This window comes from Dermochelys coriacea, chromosome 8, assembly GCF_009764565.3.
Source record: "Dermochelys coriacea isolate rDerCor1 chromosome 8, rDerCor1.pri.v4, whole genome shotgun sequence".
NCBI classification, from domain to species: domain Eukaryota; kingdom Metazoa; phylum Chordata; order Testudines; family Dermochelyidae; genus Dermochelys; species Dermochelys coriacea.
The window spans coordinates 72,492,936-72,508,684 of NC_050075.1; the positions used below are offsets into that span (position 1 = coordinate 72,492,936).

The window sequence follows — 15,749 nt, forward strand, 5'->3', positions numbered from 1 at the left end:
TCATCCCAGCCAGGGCTTTGTCAAGCCTGACCTTTAAAACCTCTAAGGAAGGAGATTCCACCACCTCCCTAGGTAACGCATTCCAGTGTTTCACCACTCTCCTAGTGAAAACATTTTTTCCTAATATCCAACCTAAACCTCCCCCACTGCAACTTGAGACCATTACTCCTTGTTCTGTCATCTGCTACCACTGAGAACAGTCTAGATCCATCCTCTTTGGAACCCCCTTTCAGGTTGTTGAAAGCAGCTATCAAATCCCCCCTCATTCTTCTCTTCCGCAGACTAAACAATCCCAGTTCCCTCAGCCTCTCCTCATAAGTCATGTGTCCAGTCCCCTAATAATTTTTGTTGCCCTCCGCTGGACTCTTTCCAATTTTTCCACATCCTTCTTGTAGTGTGGGGCCCAAAACTGAACACAGTACTGCAGATGAGGCCTCACCAATGTTGAATAGAGGGGAACGACCACATCCCTCGATCTGCTGGCAATGCCCCTACTTATACATTCCAAAATGCCATTGGCCGTCTTGGCAACAAGGGCACACTGTTGACTTATATCCAGCTTCTCATCCACTGTAACCCCTAGATCCTTTTCTGCAGAACTGCTGCTGAGCCATTCGGTCCCTACTCTGTAGTGGTGCATGGGATTCTTCCGTCCTAAGTGCAGGACTCTGCACTTGTCCTTGTTGAACCTCATCAGATTTCTTTTGGCTCAATCCTCTAATTTGTCTAGGGCCCTCTGTATCCTATCCCTATCCTCCAGCGTATCTGCCTCTCCTCCCAGTTTAGTGTCATCTGCAAACTTGCTGAGGGTGCAATCCACATCATCCTCCAGATCATTTTTGAAGATATTGAACAAAACCGGCTCGAGGACCAACCCTTGGGGCACTCCACTTGATACCGGCTGCCAATTAGACATGGAGCCATTTATCACTACCCATTGAGCCCGATGATCTAGCCAACTTTCTATCCACCTTATAGTCCATTCATCCAGCCCATACTTCTTTAACTTGCCGGCAAGAATACTGTGGGAGACCATGTCAAAAGCTTTCTGAAAGTCAAGGAACAACATGTCCACTACTTTCTCTTCATCCACAGAGCCAGTTATCTCATCATAGAAGGCAATTAGATAATCAGGCATGACTTGTCCTTGGTGAATCCATGCTGACTGTTCCTGATCACTTTCCTCTCCTCTAAGTGCTTCAGAATTGATTCCTTGAGGACCTGCTCCATGATTTTTCCAGGAACTGAGGTGAGGCTGACTGTCCTGTAGTTTCCAGGATCCTCCTCCTTCCCTTTTTTAAAGATGGGCAATACATTAGCCTTTTTCCAGTCATCCTGGACTTCCCCCGATGGCCATGAGTTTTCAGAGATGATGGCCAATGGCTCTGCAATCACATCCGCCAACTCCTTTAGCACTCTCTGATGCAGCGCATCCAGCCCCATGGACTTGTGCTCGTCCAGCTTTTCTAAATAGTCCCGAACCACTTCTTTCTCCACAGAGGGCTGGTCACCTCCTCCCCATTCTGTGCTGCCCAGTGCAGCAGTCTGGGAGTTGACCTTGTTCGTCAAGACAGAGGCAAAAAAAGCATTGAATACATTAGCCTTTTCCACATCCTCTGTCACTAGGTTGCCTCCCTCATTCAGTAAGGGGCCCATTCCTTGACTTTCTTCTTGTTGCTGACATACCTGAAGAAACCCTTCTTGTTACTCTTAACATCTCTTGCTAGCTGCAACTCCAGGTGTGATTTGGCCTTCCTGATTTCACTCCTGCACGCCCGAGCAATATTTTTATACTCTTCCCTGGTCATTTGTCCAATCTTCCACTTCTTGTAAGCTTTTTTTGTGTGTTTAAGATCAGCAAGGATTTCACTGTTAAGCCAAGCTGGTCGCCTGCCATATTTATTATTCTTTCTACACATCGGGATGGTTTGTCCCTGTAACCTCAATAAGGATTCTTTAAAATACAGCCAACTCTCCTGGACTCCTTTCTCCCTCATGTTATTCTCCCAGGGTATCCTGCCCATCAGTTCCCTGAGGGAGTCAAAGTCTGCTTTTCTGATGTCCAGGGTCCGTATTCTGCTGCTCTCCTTTCCTCCGTGTGTCAGGATCCTGAATTTGACCATCTCCTGGTCACTGCCACCCAGGTTCCCATCCATTTTTGCTTCCCCTGCTAATTCTTCCCAGTTTGTGAGCAGCAGGTCAAGAAAAGCTCTGCCCCTAGTTGGTTCCTCCAGCACTTTCACCAGGAAATTGTCCCCTACACTTTCCAAAAACTTCCTGGATTGTCTGTACACCGCTGTATTGCTCTCCCAGCAGATATCAGGGTGATTGAAGTCTCAATATCATAAGAAACACTTGATTAAGACAGCATATTTTTAAATATGAAACAGATTTTTTTCTCACAGGTTTACAATGTCCACAGGAAATAGAGAGGTATATTTCCAAATCTTTAATGCCCTTCATGAAGAAAAACCAATTAGCTAGTCCTATTCTTAGCTTTAGATCAGAATTAATTACATTATAAATACCACACGTGTAAGTAATTGGGGGAGTGCATATGTTTATGAGTGTTGGGGCCGGCTCTAGATTTTTTGCTCCCCCAAGCTTCGAGAGCGCAATTGCCCAAGCAAAAAAATAAATAAAAAATAAGGATGGCCGGAATGCCGCCCCTGGAATTGTGCCACCCCAAGCACATGCTTGCTTTGCTGGTGCCTAGAGACGGTCCTGATGAGTGTATATATGTGTGTGTGTGTGTGTGCATATATGTATATAGCTAGATTCTATGTATATAATTGGTTTTTCTTCACAAAGCCTTCTAAAGCCTCTTAGAGTGATCTGGAATGATGCTTCTCTATTTCCTTTGCTCATTTTAAACCTATGAAGAAAAAAATCACTTTGGGGATTTAGGGAAGTGAAATTAAACATTATCAGTAATTGGCTTTGTGATCTTCAACACTAGGTCCATTTTATACCAGTATTTATTTAATTGACCATGAAATCTTTTGTGGAATCCATGCTTGACATGAGCTTTACCACTTTTAAACTGACTATGATGAATGGCTTTATCATGCTGCTTACTCCTCTTCTTTTTTTTTCTATAAGGCAAAAATGCTTAGTGTTCTTTTAATCTGTAATTGCTATCAATTTGAAAAAAGACACATTTTGAATCTGCAGTTGTATTAGCAATAGCACTTTGGAAACGATGGAGTTGTTGGATAAATATATTTTGTAAAATGTGACATAACTTACCTGGTCAAAGTATTTCTTAACGTGTGCAGCTTGGAAAGAACCTAGCATGTTATGGACATGCATAATGAAATAATAAAATGCAGTAATATTTCTGTACCATATTTAAGACGCTATCCAGAAGATAATAAATGTGGCCTTCCAGAGTGCATAAGCCCCAGAAGGTTGTGAATTCTGTCTCCACAGGAGACCGACCTATTCATGTTAAAGGTCAGCTTGTCATGGAAGCCAATAACAAAAGTCACAACAGGTTCATAGTCACAAGTTGCAGAGCTGACTAGGAAGTAGAAGGCTCATGAAAATGATGGATAGCTTTTCCCATGATCACATTCATTCAAAGCTGCTTAAACGTGCCACACAGCAGGCAAAAGTTACTCCAGTTCAGTAAGAAAAAATGTAAATGCAGAACAGAATTCTAGTTTTGGGGTAAGTACAAGACAAAGGGAATGAATACTGTGTCTTGAGGTCTCTGACAGAGTTACTTGGTGAGGAGATGAAATGTTTTTGTTTGCTGTCATCATTTCTGTCAGTATTTTTTTATTTTTAATTTATGCTAATTACCTTAAAGAAAAGGTCCGACACATTTTGGGAAATATTATTTATTCTTAATTGGACCTTGCATGGGCTTTTTCTTGTTCTCTACTCTTAAATTATTTTTATTTCTGAGGTCAATAACAAACACTATGTCCTGATGCAAGCAATTGTACAGCATATATAGTTACGGAATCCACTTCTGCAGTTGGGAAATATTTACCACTAACTTTCATGATTAGTCTTCGGAGCACAGGAGTTATCTGTGTGTACCAGCAACTACTGAACCTCTTTCTGACTTGTTGTCTAAATGTGCAGTGGCTAGTGTCTGATTTTGGAGCATTTCACAGTATCAACTCAAAGAGGGAACTTGGTTGATTTATTATGAAGAAGAACATTCTTTAAATAGTGTCTGACCTTTTAATTTCCTTGTAGCTTATTATAAATATTTCTTTGTGATTTCTCCCATGTTTTCATCTTTCTATTATATATTGCTTCTAAAAATGTTTAAGTATCTTCCCTTCTTCCTACTAATCAATGGAAGCAGACATCAGCTTTTCCTGATGAACAAATTATGCATGAATTTAGTTTAACCACCATTTTAATGTTTATAGAGGGTTGATTCCAACAAAGTTTTCAAGATTATCAGGTCTGAGGCATAGAGAAGAGGTTGCAAACTGAACTACTAAACACCTCTCCATGCCAACACAAAACGTGAACCAGGTATAATCTTTATAAATAGATCATTTTAGTAATTGAGACATTTGGGGGTTTATCCAAGCTACTAAGGGGTTCAGTCAATGTCTGCTTTGTAATCCTGGATGTCTTGTGACTGTGCAACTGACCCAAACAGCCAGCCAGCAGCCCACAAACTTCACCCTGTCTTTGTTCACTTGAATACTCCTTGCAGGTTGACCTTAGTACCTTTCAAGCCCGAAACTTGCCCACATCATCTTCCTGCAGGGTCCAGACCCTCTCACTGGACTCTTACAGAAAAAGTATTAGGTTCACTATCTCTACAGAGACTGTATAACGGGGTGGGCAAACTTTTTGGCCCAAGGGCCACATCTGGGAAAAGAAATGGTACGGCGGGCCATGAATGCTCACAAAATTGGGGTGGGGGTGAGAGCTCTAGTTGGGGGTGCAGGCTCTGGGGTGGGGCCAGAAATAAGGAGGTCAGGGTACAGGAGGGGGCTCTGGGATGAGGCGGAGGAGTGGGGTGCGATGGGGGTGAGGGCTCCGGATGAGGGGTTTGGGGTTCAGGAGGATGCTCTGAGCTGGGATTGAGGGGTTCAGAGGGTGGGAGGGGGATCAGGGCTGGGGCAGGAGGTTGGGGCATGGGGAGAGGCTCAGGATACAGGCGGCGCTTACCTCAAGCAGTTCTCAGAAGCAGCAGCATGTCCCTTCTCCAGCTCCTATGTGGAGGTGTGGCCAGGCAGCTCCTCACTCTGCCCCATCTGCAGGTACCACCCCCGCAGCTCCCATTGGAGCTCCAGAGGGGGCCATTGGAGCATGTAGGAGCTGGGGGGGGCAATGCTGCTGTTTCCAGGAGCCGCATGGAGCAGCCCCCCGACCCTGCTCCCTGGCAGGAGCACTGGTGCAGGGCAAGCCTCAGACACCACTCCCCAGTGGGAGCTTGAGGGCTGGATCCGGCCTGTGGGCCATTGTTTGCCCATCCCTGCTGTATAACATTCCAACCTATCAGCTTACTAAAATCACACGCTTTACTGCGTTTAGCCAACACTAATGATTTACAATGGAAATTTATTAACAACAGATCACGGATTAAGAGATACCAAGTAAAAGAAATAAAGGAATAGCAAATAAAAATGAAAAACAGATCTAGAAGTATAAAACATAATCTAGCAAGTTACTGTCTTTGTTCAAGATGTTTTTTCTCTCAATCAAAGTGCTTTCAAGCGTTTTACTGGCCGGTCTGGCCAGTACCCATCACAGAGTTCAAATTTCTTTGTTTCTTTGTCTCCTTAAAGTGATGGATAACCTAGGGGTTCACTCCCCTCTGTTTATAGCTCAGTGAACCTTTGAAATGTATTCTTCTGAAGGGTAGCCACAGATAAAGTTCATTAGCTCATGCTGAGTAAAGGAGCCATCGGGTCTGGAAGCTACAGCTCCATGCTGGTTCCTTCCTCATTGGTAGATGCTACTATGCAAACTCTCTCTTCCTCCAATACAAATGAATGGCCCAATGAATTTGGGCCATACCTTATTATCCTCTTTCCTTTGTCTGCAGAAACCCTGTTTATCAACTCCCCATGATGTGCCTGGTTTAAACACCTTTTAGTCATAGAGTTTAAAGCATAATATTATGAGTATACATAATTTCATATGCAACATTGCTACACATATTTTACAGTGATATTATTGACCAGTGTAGTGTTAATTTTCAAGTGATATCTCACAACACATATTTTGTGCAAAACTTATTGCAGTTGTGTGTAGTGTGTGAACACAGGGTTGCCTAGGATCATAGTGATGTTATTCACAATTTGTTGTTGCACATATAACTTCAAATAAGGCTAAGAGGCTTGTTTAAGATTTTTCTATACTAATTGTAGGCTCTCTTTCAACAAATCCAAAAGACCAAGGGACTATCCTCCATCTCCTGCCCCTCCGAGAGTCCCTACCTATTCTTCAAAAAGAAAAGGAGTACTTGTGGCACCTTAGAGACTAACAAATTTATTTGAGCATAAGCTTTCGTGAGCTACAGCTCACTTCATTGGATGCATGCAGTGGAAAATACAGTGGGGAGATTTATATACATAGAGAACATGAAACAATGGGTGTTACCGTACACACTATAACAAGAGTGATCAGGAAAGGTGAGCTATTACCAGCAAGAGAGTTGGGGGGGGGAAAACCTTTTGTAGTGATAATCAAGGTGGGCCATTTCCAGCAGTTGACAAGAACATGTGAGGCACAGTGGAGGGTGGGGGGGATAAACACAGAGAAATAGTTTTACTTTATGTAATGACACATCCACTCCCAGTCTTTATTCAAGCCTAATTTAATGGTGTCCAGTTTGCAAGTTAATTCCAATTCAGCAGTCTCTCGCTGGAGTCTGTTTTTGAAGTTTTTTTGCTGAAGAATTGCTGCTTTTAGGTCTGTACTCGCGTGACCAAAGAGATTGAAGTGTTCTCCGACTGGTTTTTGAATGTATAATTCTTGACATCTGATTTGTGTCCATTTATTCTTTTACGTAGAAACTGTCTAGTTTGACCAATGTACATGGCAGAGGGGCTGCTGGCATATATCACATTGGCAGATGTGCAGGTGAACGAGACTGTGATAGTGTGGCTGATGTGATTAGGTCCTATGACGGTGTCCCCTGAATAGATATGTGGACACAGTTGGCAACAAATGTATTGTTGCAATGTATAAGTAGTGCTTAATAGGGCTCAGTATAGTTGTAGTGGGGGATTCCGTAACAACCACACAGTAGGAGGTGAAGCACAGTAATTTAGTAGTATGTTTTTGTTTTGATTTGCCAGATGCTGCTCCAGGGCTAAGGTATCCCTGTGACATAAAATCAGAGTTAAAAACTATTAATCTTCCTGTTAATCTGAAACAGACACATGGTGGCAAATACGAAGAACCAATTTTGCAATGATGTTCTGCCTGTGGACAAAGGTTCAAAACTCTTCTGCAAAGAGGCTGTACAGTAGTGGAATTGAACAAGAGAAAATGAAGTTTTCCTGATGGTCTTCCTGCAGTTATCAGCACCTGAGCAGAGGTTCTGAGTTCCTAAGACTGAGAACTGCATAAATAGTTTCTTCAGCTGAAGATAATGGATTTCATTTTACAGAATTGTGACTTCCCTAAACTCTTGCTGAGTTTTGAATAAAGTTCTTCTGCGCATCTCATTTAATCATGATGGATCCTTTAGTCCCTCTTCAGTTTTAGTCAGTTATACAGATGGGCAAACTGGTTACGATAAAATAAGAGCACTGTCCTGAATTTCAGCATATCTCAAACTTAAACACAGTGTTTTTTAACATTTGAAGTTTGATTAACTTTACTTTCATTATTATGCATCCTCTTATTCCGCTGCCTGTCCAGGTTTCAGCTAGGAACAGCAGCAGAGGTATTGAAATGCCACAAGGAAACCTGTTATCGCACAGTTTCCCAACTAATTTTGTAGAACCAAGAGGCTTCAGTAGAATTCAGAAAAGCATCCAAATGTTAGAGTGTTTATTATCTGAGCCATGCCAAACCCTTTGAGGTGTAAGCTTTCTATGCTGATACACTTGTATAAGTAAAAATTTATTTGAACTTGATGTAAAAGGCCACCCTATAAACTATTAGCTATCATCTTTGTATATATGCATTTTCTGTCCGATTCAAATGTAAAAATCTGGTTTATTGAGTGTTATTTCTTATAGCTGTTGTGGTTTTCATGATACCAGAACTATTCCTGATTTTTGTCCCACCCTCATAAAGAAATATTCCAATATCTTACCCATTTTTTCTGAGCCCAGCAATCTGAAAATTTGAAAAATAAAAATCACGTTCCAACATGAGTAAACAATCTAAAAAAATTGGGTTTTGAAGTGTCCTTAAATATTTATATTTAAATAAAATATTTACTTTTTTTCTTTATAAATTTAATTTTTACTTTGAATTTCTGATTTTTCCTCAGAACACTACAATACCCTTTCATAATGGTCTCTCCACTTAAGTGACTGATAGATATTTCCAAACAACTCTAGCTTGTATTTATTTATTATTAAACACCAAAAAAAAAAGGTTGACAGAAAAAGAATCTTGCATTTAACATAAGTGATCTGTGTCAAGTTCCAAAAATACCTGAATGTAAGAGTATAAAATTTATGATTAACTTTGTGTATGTGTATGTGCATGTCTTACAGGCTTCCGGTGCAGATGCCCTGGAGTTAAATTTATCCTGTCCTCATGGCATGGGGGAGAGAGGCATGGGCCTGGCCTGTGGGCAGGTAGGACTTTAATAGCTATCTCTTTTATGTCAATGCAGTGCTAGTGCATTAATAGTTATACCTCAGGGGCAAAGACATACGGAGAAAATTACTGGTTTGAGATTTTCAGGTCTACCTTGTTTAAATATTTATAGTGCTTAAAAAGTGGAAAGTGACAGAAGCTGAGATTACACAAAGTGTTTAGTTTTATAGAGGATGAAAATACATTTGTATTTGAAAGAAAACAATATTAAAACAAATAGTTTGTAGAAGCAGAGAATTTGCTGATTTTTCAGTGCAATGTCTTTACTTATTAATTAATGTTGATCCATATCTTCTGGAACTACACAGTGCAAACTGTTTAAATTCATAGTGATTATATGGTACAGGGAACACAACACAAATAGTATTATATGTTCTTTAGCATATGATCCTAATTCCTTAATTGTATTTTGGAAATTGCAAAAGAATTTGAACTATATTTATTATTGGTGGGGTTGGTAGTACCACCTAGAAGGGTTGTCCAACACTTTTCATTATAAAACCCTGCTTTCAGTACTTAATAATTAGGCTTGGAAGGATTACATATTTATCAGTAAATGTTAGTAAATGTCAATTTCACCATACACACAAAAAATGTTTCCATCAATAATCAAAAATATACAGATAGGCAAAATCAGAAAAATGCTGCTTGAGAACTTATTAGAGTTTGATTTTAGGATATTTACTTGGTATATTTTGACGTGATGTTGACAATTTGTGTCTTAATAGTTATAAAGCTTTACCTTTTTGAATCTCAACATCTATCATTAAATAACTATTGTCTGATTCCTGCATAATTTCTTGCAACTTAAAATTTAAATGGATAAAAATTATTAAAAAAATAAACTTATTTTAAAAATATCTGCCAAGGCTACTTATAGCTTTGTGAAAATTTAACCATTTGGGCTGAAATTTTCCTTGTCAGGTGTTTGTGTCAGGCTGAATTATTTTAGAAATGTTCAGCAAAAATGATTCAGTAGTTGCTGAAAGTGAGATTAAGGGAAAATGTTGTTTTGCCCTTGTTTAAAAAAATTCTTATATCCATTTCATTGAAAAGCTCTACCACCTCCATGCATTGGAGCAAGGGCCTGAAATGTGGTGGAGGTGGGGGAAGGAGGATTGTTTTGTGTTAGAAATGCATCTATGCTGTTTTCTGGGAAAACTGCTCAAATTTGGCCAAGTTATAAGCCTTTGAAAAATCTCAGTTTGCACATGCGCAGTAGAGACTTTTTGGGTTTCTCAGATACTTTCTCCGAAGATTCCCTCTGAACAGAGTGTGCTCCAACCAAGGATTACAGATGCTGAGCCAGATTTTACCTGCAATCATTGCTGCAGGCCACTGTAGCACTGGCCACCAGAACTAAGAGCAGAGAAACAATCTCTCCTGTGCTCTCAGATCTTCCCCTGCTGGTTGTCTGGCTATGCCGAAAGAATGACAGGAGATATTAGATATAGGTTTAATCAGGCCACAACTTTATTATTAGATGTCTGGGACTAGTGCAGTTGAAAACTCCACAATTAACCGGGTTGGGGGGGTTCCAGTGCCCCCCCACCCCTTCTGCTCATGTCCATCCAGAAGATCCACTGCCGGGAACGTCCAATTTCAGGGAATTTGGGGGGGAGGGGGCTTCCACCAGCTCCCCCCGTCCTTTTCATCCAGGTCCCTCCAGCAATTCCCTTGCCAGGACCTTACCGACCCCCCCCCACTATAGGAGGGGTTACGGTGGACTATAATGAGGGGGGTTGGCTCCCTGCCTACCAATCAGAGGAGTCCCCAACTGCCTGCAGCACCCTCAATTACCAAGCACCTCTCCTTAATTCCTTTTCCAAGCCATTTATCCATTTATCTTTTGTGCCTTAATTTATGTGCCTGAACATCCACTATACACTTAAATAAAGAGTTGTGTGATATGGACTACCGCCCGTCATGCTCTGCATGAACAGAGCCCACCTGAACCTGCTGCGAGGAAGGCAAAAAACCTCCAGCTGCACCTGGCCAATATGGGAAGGAATTTTTCCGTTATCACCATACTGGCCAGGTGAAGTTGGGGGTTTTTCGCCCCACAGCAGATATAGGTAAACACCCAGCATATTTGTGACCTAAATAGGGAGGGGTGCTGCCCAGCCTGTTCCAAGTGATGCTGGGAGGATCCAGGCCCTGGCTTACCTTTTTAAACCCCTCATTTCTAGGTGGTGAGTCATCCACCATACTGACTGCTTTTCCAGCAATTTTATATCTCCCCTCCTCCCCCCAAGCCAGAAAGCATTGCCCTCTTCTCGCAGCCAGACAGACAAACCCCTCCCTGCTTAAAGTGCAGGGTGGTGACTCTCAGGCAGTATGGAGGAGGAAGCTGCCTGACTTGAATGCAGGCAGGAATCCTGTGAGAAAAACAGTATAGGATCATGTCGTTAAAGACTATCACATTGCATATGCACAAGGGGTCTGAACAAAGCTTAGCACTGCCACCTTTAAGTCTGGCATTTCCTAACTTTTGAATGCTTGATTTTGTCACTTTAATGTAGTTTTTATCTATCTATCTATCTATCTATCTATCTATCTATCTATCTACCTATCTATCGGGGTGCAAATCCAATAGATGCCCTCTATTTTACCCCTGCATCTTCAGCTGAACCTAAAACAATCCAGAACCTAAGTTCTGATGAGGCAAGTTAACTATAAAGTTTTATTTTTAAACCCTCGACCTTGTATACAATAGGGGTCATAAGAATTTCAATGGGACTATGTACACACTTCAGTTGATTCTCAGGTTTACAGTTCCACCAGATATAGTATCTAGAAAAGATTATTTCCTGGAACATGGTATCAATATCCTTCATTGCCTATATTACTTTTAATGACAAGTACGGTGTGTATGTACAGTGGTCAGTTCTCAAAGTTATGATTAAAAAAAAAGAAATGAAAATTTATAAAAGGTTCCAAGTCTGTCACAGCTGTTATAGGTTTTTTTACAAGGTGCATTTGATCAAAAGCAACAACAAACATCTGCAATAACCATATCTGACTTGTTGATTAGCCAAATTCTGACTTCAAATCTGCACTGCATATCTCATTATGGGAGCAAGTTATGCATTTGTGGATTGTCTCAATGTGTCATTCCATAGCCTCTTAAGGGGGTGTCATTTGGTCAGAGAAGACCCTGAAGGGCTTCTCATTGAAACAGAAATAGACAGATTTCAGGCTCATTTTTTGAGCGTAAATTACATCCAACGTTAGCTGGCTGGAGTAATGTATGCATGTGAAGCTGCTTAGAAGTGTAGTCAGTAGGGAGCTGTCTGCCTACATGAGTTTTTACATATCTTTCAACTAGTGTAAAATCAGAGAACCAAATTCAAAATTTGAGCATACCTGGCTATCATGTAGATTTGTGACACTGCTCAGAGGAGTTTGGCTTTGTAAACCAATAGGATTACATTACATATGCATATATGTTTGTATATTAATAGCATTTCTCTGTTCTCCGTACAATATGGATATTTTTAATGTTTATTCTTACTACTCTCATTTAAATATATATTTTTCTTTATCTAACTGCCTCGGAGCAGCAGCTGTGAGAGACCAGAACACAGTTTAAGTTCTTTAGCCAAATATATATATATATACACACATACAAAGCAAAATTGTGAAGTTCTTCCTCAGTGTTTTGGACCTAGCTCGGGCAAATTTTTATCAACTTCCAATGAGGTTTGCTGAAGTAAGGACTGAATAAAGGGGGTATCACAAGTCTTTCAGTGATCCACCAAAGGGGTTCCTTATCCAAAATGTAATCTTCCCATGTGGTACTCCATGGGGTACACCATGTTAAGTCAAACAGTGCCATGTAGTATTCTGAGTTAAATCCCAATAGGTGTTTTCAGCGGCATCCCCAGGTGAGAAGTAAGTGGATGCAGTTGAGCCAAGTGAGACTGTGAATCTTTTGGAAAAAGGATACTCTCTGGGAAAACAACAAGGCGGCGCTAGAGACAGTAGAGCTATCCTGTTAGTTCCATCAATCGGGAGTTCTCAAACTTTCTTCACAGCATGGGCCACATCTTAATGGAGAGACTGTCCTATGGGCTTCCTCCCATCTCATTCATGACTGCATAATATCCTTGGGATAACTACAGCAGTTGCTTGCTTACATGGAAAGATAATGCTAGAAAAGTATATATGTATTTTAGCTGTGTTTAGTGTGATAAAGATTGATGTGTTTTTCTTCTTAAATGTTAATCATACTGTCTACATTTGCTCCTCATTTCAGTCTGTGCAATTTGTGGGAATTGGGACATGTTTAGAAATCTGGGAACCGGTTCCATTTTTCTCTGCCCTATTTATTGCCCACCCTCTGCCACCTCTAATGTTTTACACCTCAGTAAATTTTAAGAATTATTTCCAGATTTATTCAGAGAACAAGGAGGGGAGTTTGGCCTAAAATGGACATTTGTTTATCCTGCATTATGACACTCAGCTTTTTATGTGATGTTAATTCCAAGCCATTAATGAAGACATTCTGACACCTAAATAGTGTAGTTTTCCAGAAGGTAATTTTAAGAGGCATCTGTATTGCTGTCAATATGTTACTTAAAGCATGTATGAAATTTCAATTTCATTTATTAACACTGGTTAATGGTAATAAAGTTTTAGTTTCTATTTCTTTTATAACAATTTACAAATATATCAGAGTCTGTTTATACTTAGGGCCCTACCAAATTCACAGTCCATTTTGGTCAATTTCATGGTCATAGGATTTTAAAAATCACAAATTTCATGATTTCAGCTATTTAGATTTGAAATTTCACGGTTTTGTAAGTGTAGGGGTCCTGACCCAAAATGGAATTGTGGGGTGATCACAAAGTTATTGTAGGGGAGGCTTTGTAGTACTGCTACCCTTACTTTTGCGCTGCCTTCAGAACTGGGAAGCTGGAGAGAGGTGGCTGCTGGCCAGGAGACCAGCTTTGAAGGCAGAGCCATCAGCAGCAGCAGTGCAGAAGTAAGGATGGCATGATATGGTATTGCCACCCTTACTTCTGCACTGCTGCCTGAAGAGCTGGGCCCTCAGTCAGCTGCCGCCACTCTCCAGTCACCCAGCTCTGAAGGCAGCAGCACAGAAGTATGGGTGGTATGGTATGGTATTGCCACCCTTACTTCTACTCTGCTTTTGGCAGGGCGCCTCTTTCAGAGCTGGGCATCTGGCCAACAGCTGCCACTCTCCAGTCACAGCTCCGAAGGCAGTGCAGAAATAAGGGTGGAATACCGCGACCTTCCTAAAATAACCATGCAACCCCCTGCAACTCCCTTTTGTGTCAGGATCCCTAATTTGAGAAACACTGGTCTCCCCCGTGAAATCTGTATAGCATTGGATAAAAGCACAGAAAAGTCCAGATTTCACAGTCCGTGACTCATTTTTCATGGCTGTGGATTTGGTAAGGTCCTTTTGATACTGTTAAGAAGGTCAACAGAAACTTTATCGTTAATTATGTAGTGCTACTGTGCTGACTTCCTCAGAACAGTAGTAATGTAGCCTTTCAATGTTTATATAATAATAAATGTATAGACCACCTGGTACACGGAGTGTCATTTTTAAAACTACAGTATTTTTCCCATGTTCATCACTTATCCTAGCTCAGTGCTGTAGTAATTATAGTTTGACAACAGTTAATACAAATGATAAACCCACCTGAGCACTGAAAGTGATAGTGCTCACATTTCAATCCAGAAGACCTTGTTAAAGTTAGACATTGTTTTTCCCATATTATCACTGATTGCAGATAAGATTTCACTACAGGCTTTTTCTCTTCAGAAAAAAAAGTCTTTATGTTGGGAGCCATGCCAAAATTCTTTCAGATTCTTTGTTAAATCATCTTCCTGAAAAGAACGTTACAGGTGTGCTACCATTATTGTGATGGAAAAAACATATATTTCACAGCTTTAAGCTCTACATGTTTATTCCAGAAAAGTCTTGCATTATATTCAGTTATTCTCAGATGGAGAAGCAAACGGTTACATTAGCTGATTGATCTGATAAGTTAGGTTTGATGTTCTCTCCCGTAGAAGGTTTTTTGTTGTTGTTCAGATGGAACCTCAGATCCAACATGTTTAATGTCACATCTACTAAAAAACTTAACAACAAGATGGTCTGTGATAATTCACATCCAAGGTCTTCAAAAGTTATTGTGTTTCTCACTAGCCTAATGAGGAGTGGGGAAAGAGCAGAAGAGTTTGCTTTACTAAATTTTTAGCCAAGAGTTTTTGCAATAATCGTACTAGAGATATGGAAGGACTAGGAAACAAAAAAAAGCACAAGTATTTTCCTTGTAACTCGGAAAGAGGTAGTCATTATGGTGAGGAGATCTAAGTGCGCTTTTTCAAGAGTTCAGCGAAAACAGATACATTTGGTCAACCTCTGTGAGTACACAGTATGCTTCTAAATTTTATTTTCAAAGAGATGGTTCATTTATTGTATGCAGGAGCAAAAACAGTGTGCTATTACCATACATTTTAAAGTTTATGACACTATTGTTTATGAATATTTCCTAGCAACTAATCCTTACTATCTGCCCATATACGGCATGCATATTTTGCAAATTCAGCTGTAGGGGTTTTATTTTGGAAGGAAATTAATTTCCATTGGCATAAATGGACTGTAAGCACCAAACTCCAGCTCACCACCATTTAAATAGTAATTTAACTACTCAGTTCATATCTAAAAGAAGCTTGCTGTTGTAAAACTTCTTATATTTATTAATTTTAATAAATTATATAAATAATATATTTATTAACTTTAATTCATTAATTTTACTTAAACTCCATTTGGCTGTGTTTATGGTATATTGCCTACAATTAGGAAGGCAGTTGAGCGTCTTAAAGCCTGCATTGCTTTATGCAAAAGTGCAGAAATCTTCAAATAGAAAGCCACTGGTTACAGAGATCAAATCTAGCTATGTGACACTCTTAGATTTACACCATCCTCCCTTGGAAATAGA

At 40.3% G+C, this 15,749-nt stretch overlaps 1 protein-coding gene across 1 annotated transcript in view; it reads left to right on the forward strand.

Moving 5' to 3' along the window:
* The window catches only part of DPYD (dihydropyrimidine dehydrogenase), a 542,721-nt gene that overhangs the window by 398,405 nt on the left and 128,567 nt on the right, over positions 1-15,749 (forward strand). Inside the window, exon 16 of the mRNA XM_038414838.2 lies at positions 8,664-8,747. Within this exon, the coding sequence (XP_038270766.1) occupies positions 8,664-8,747 (84 nt within the window). The remainder of the gene's footprint in view (positions 1-8,663; positions 8,748-15,749) is intronic.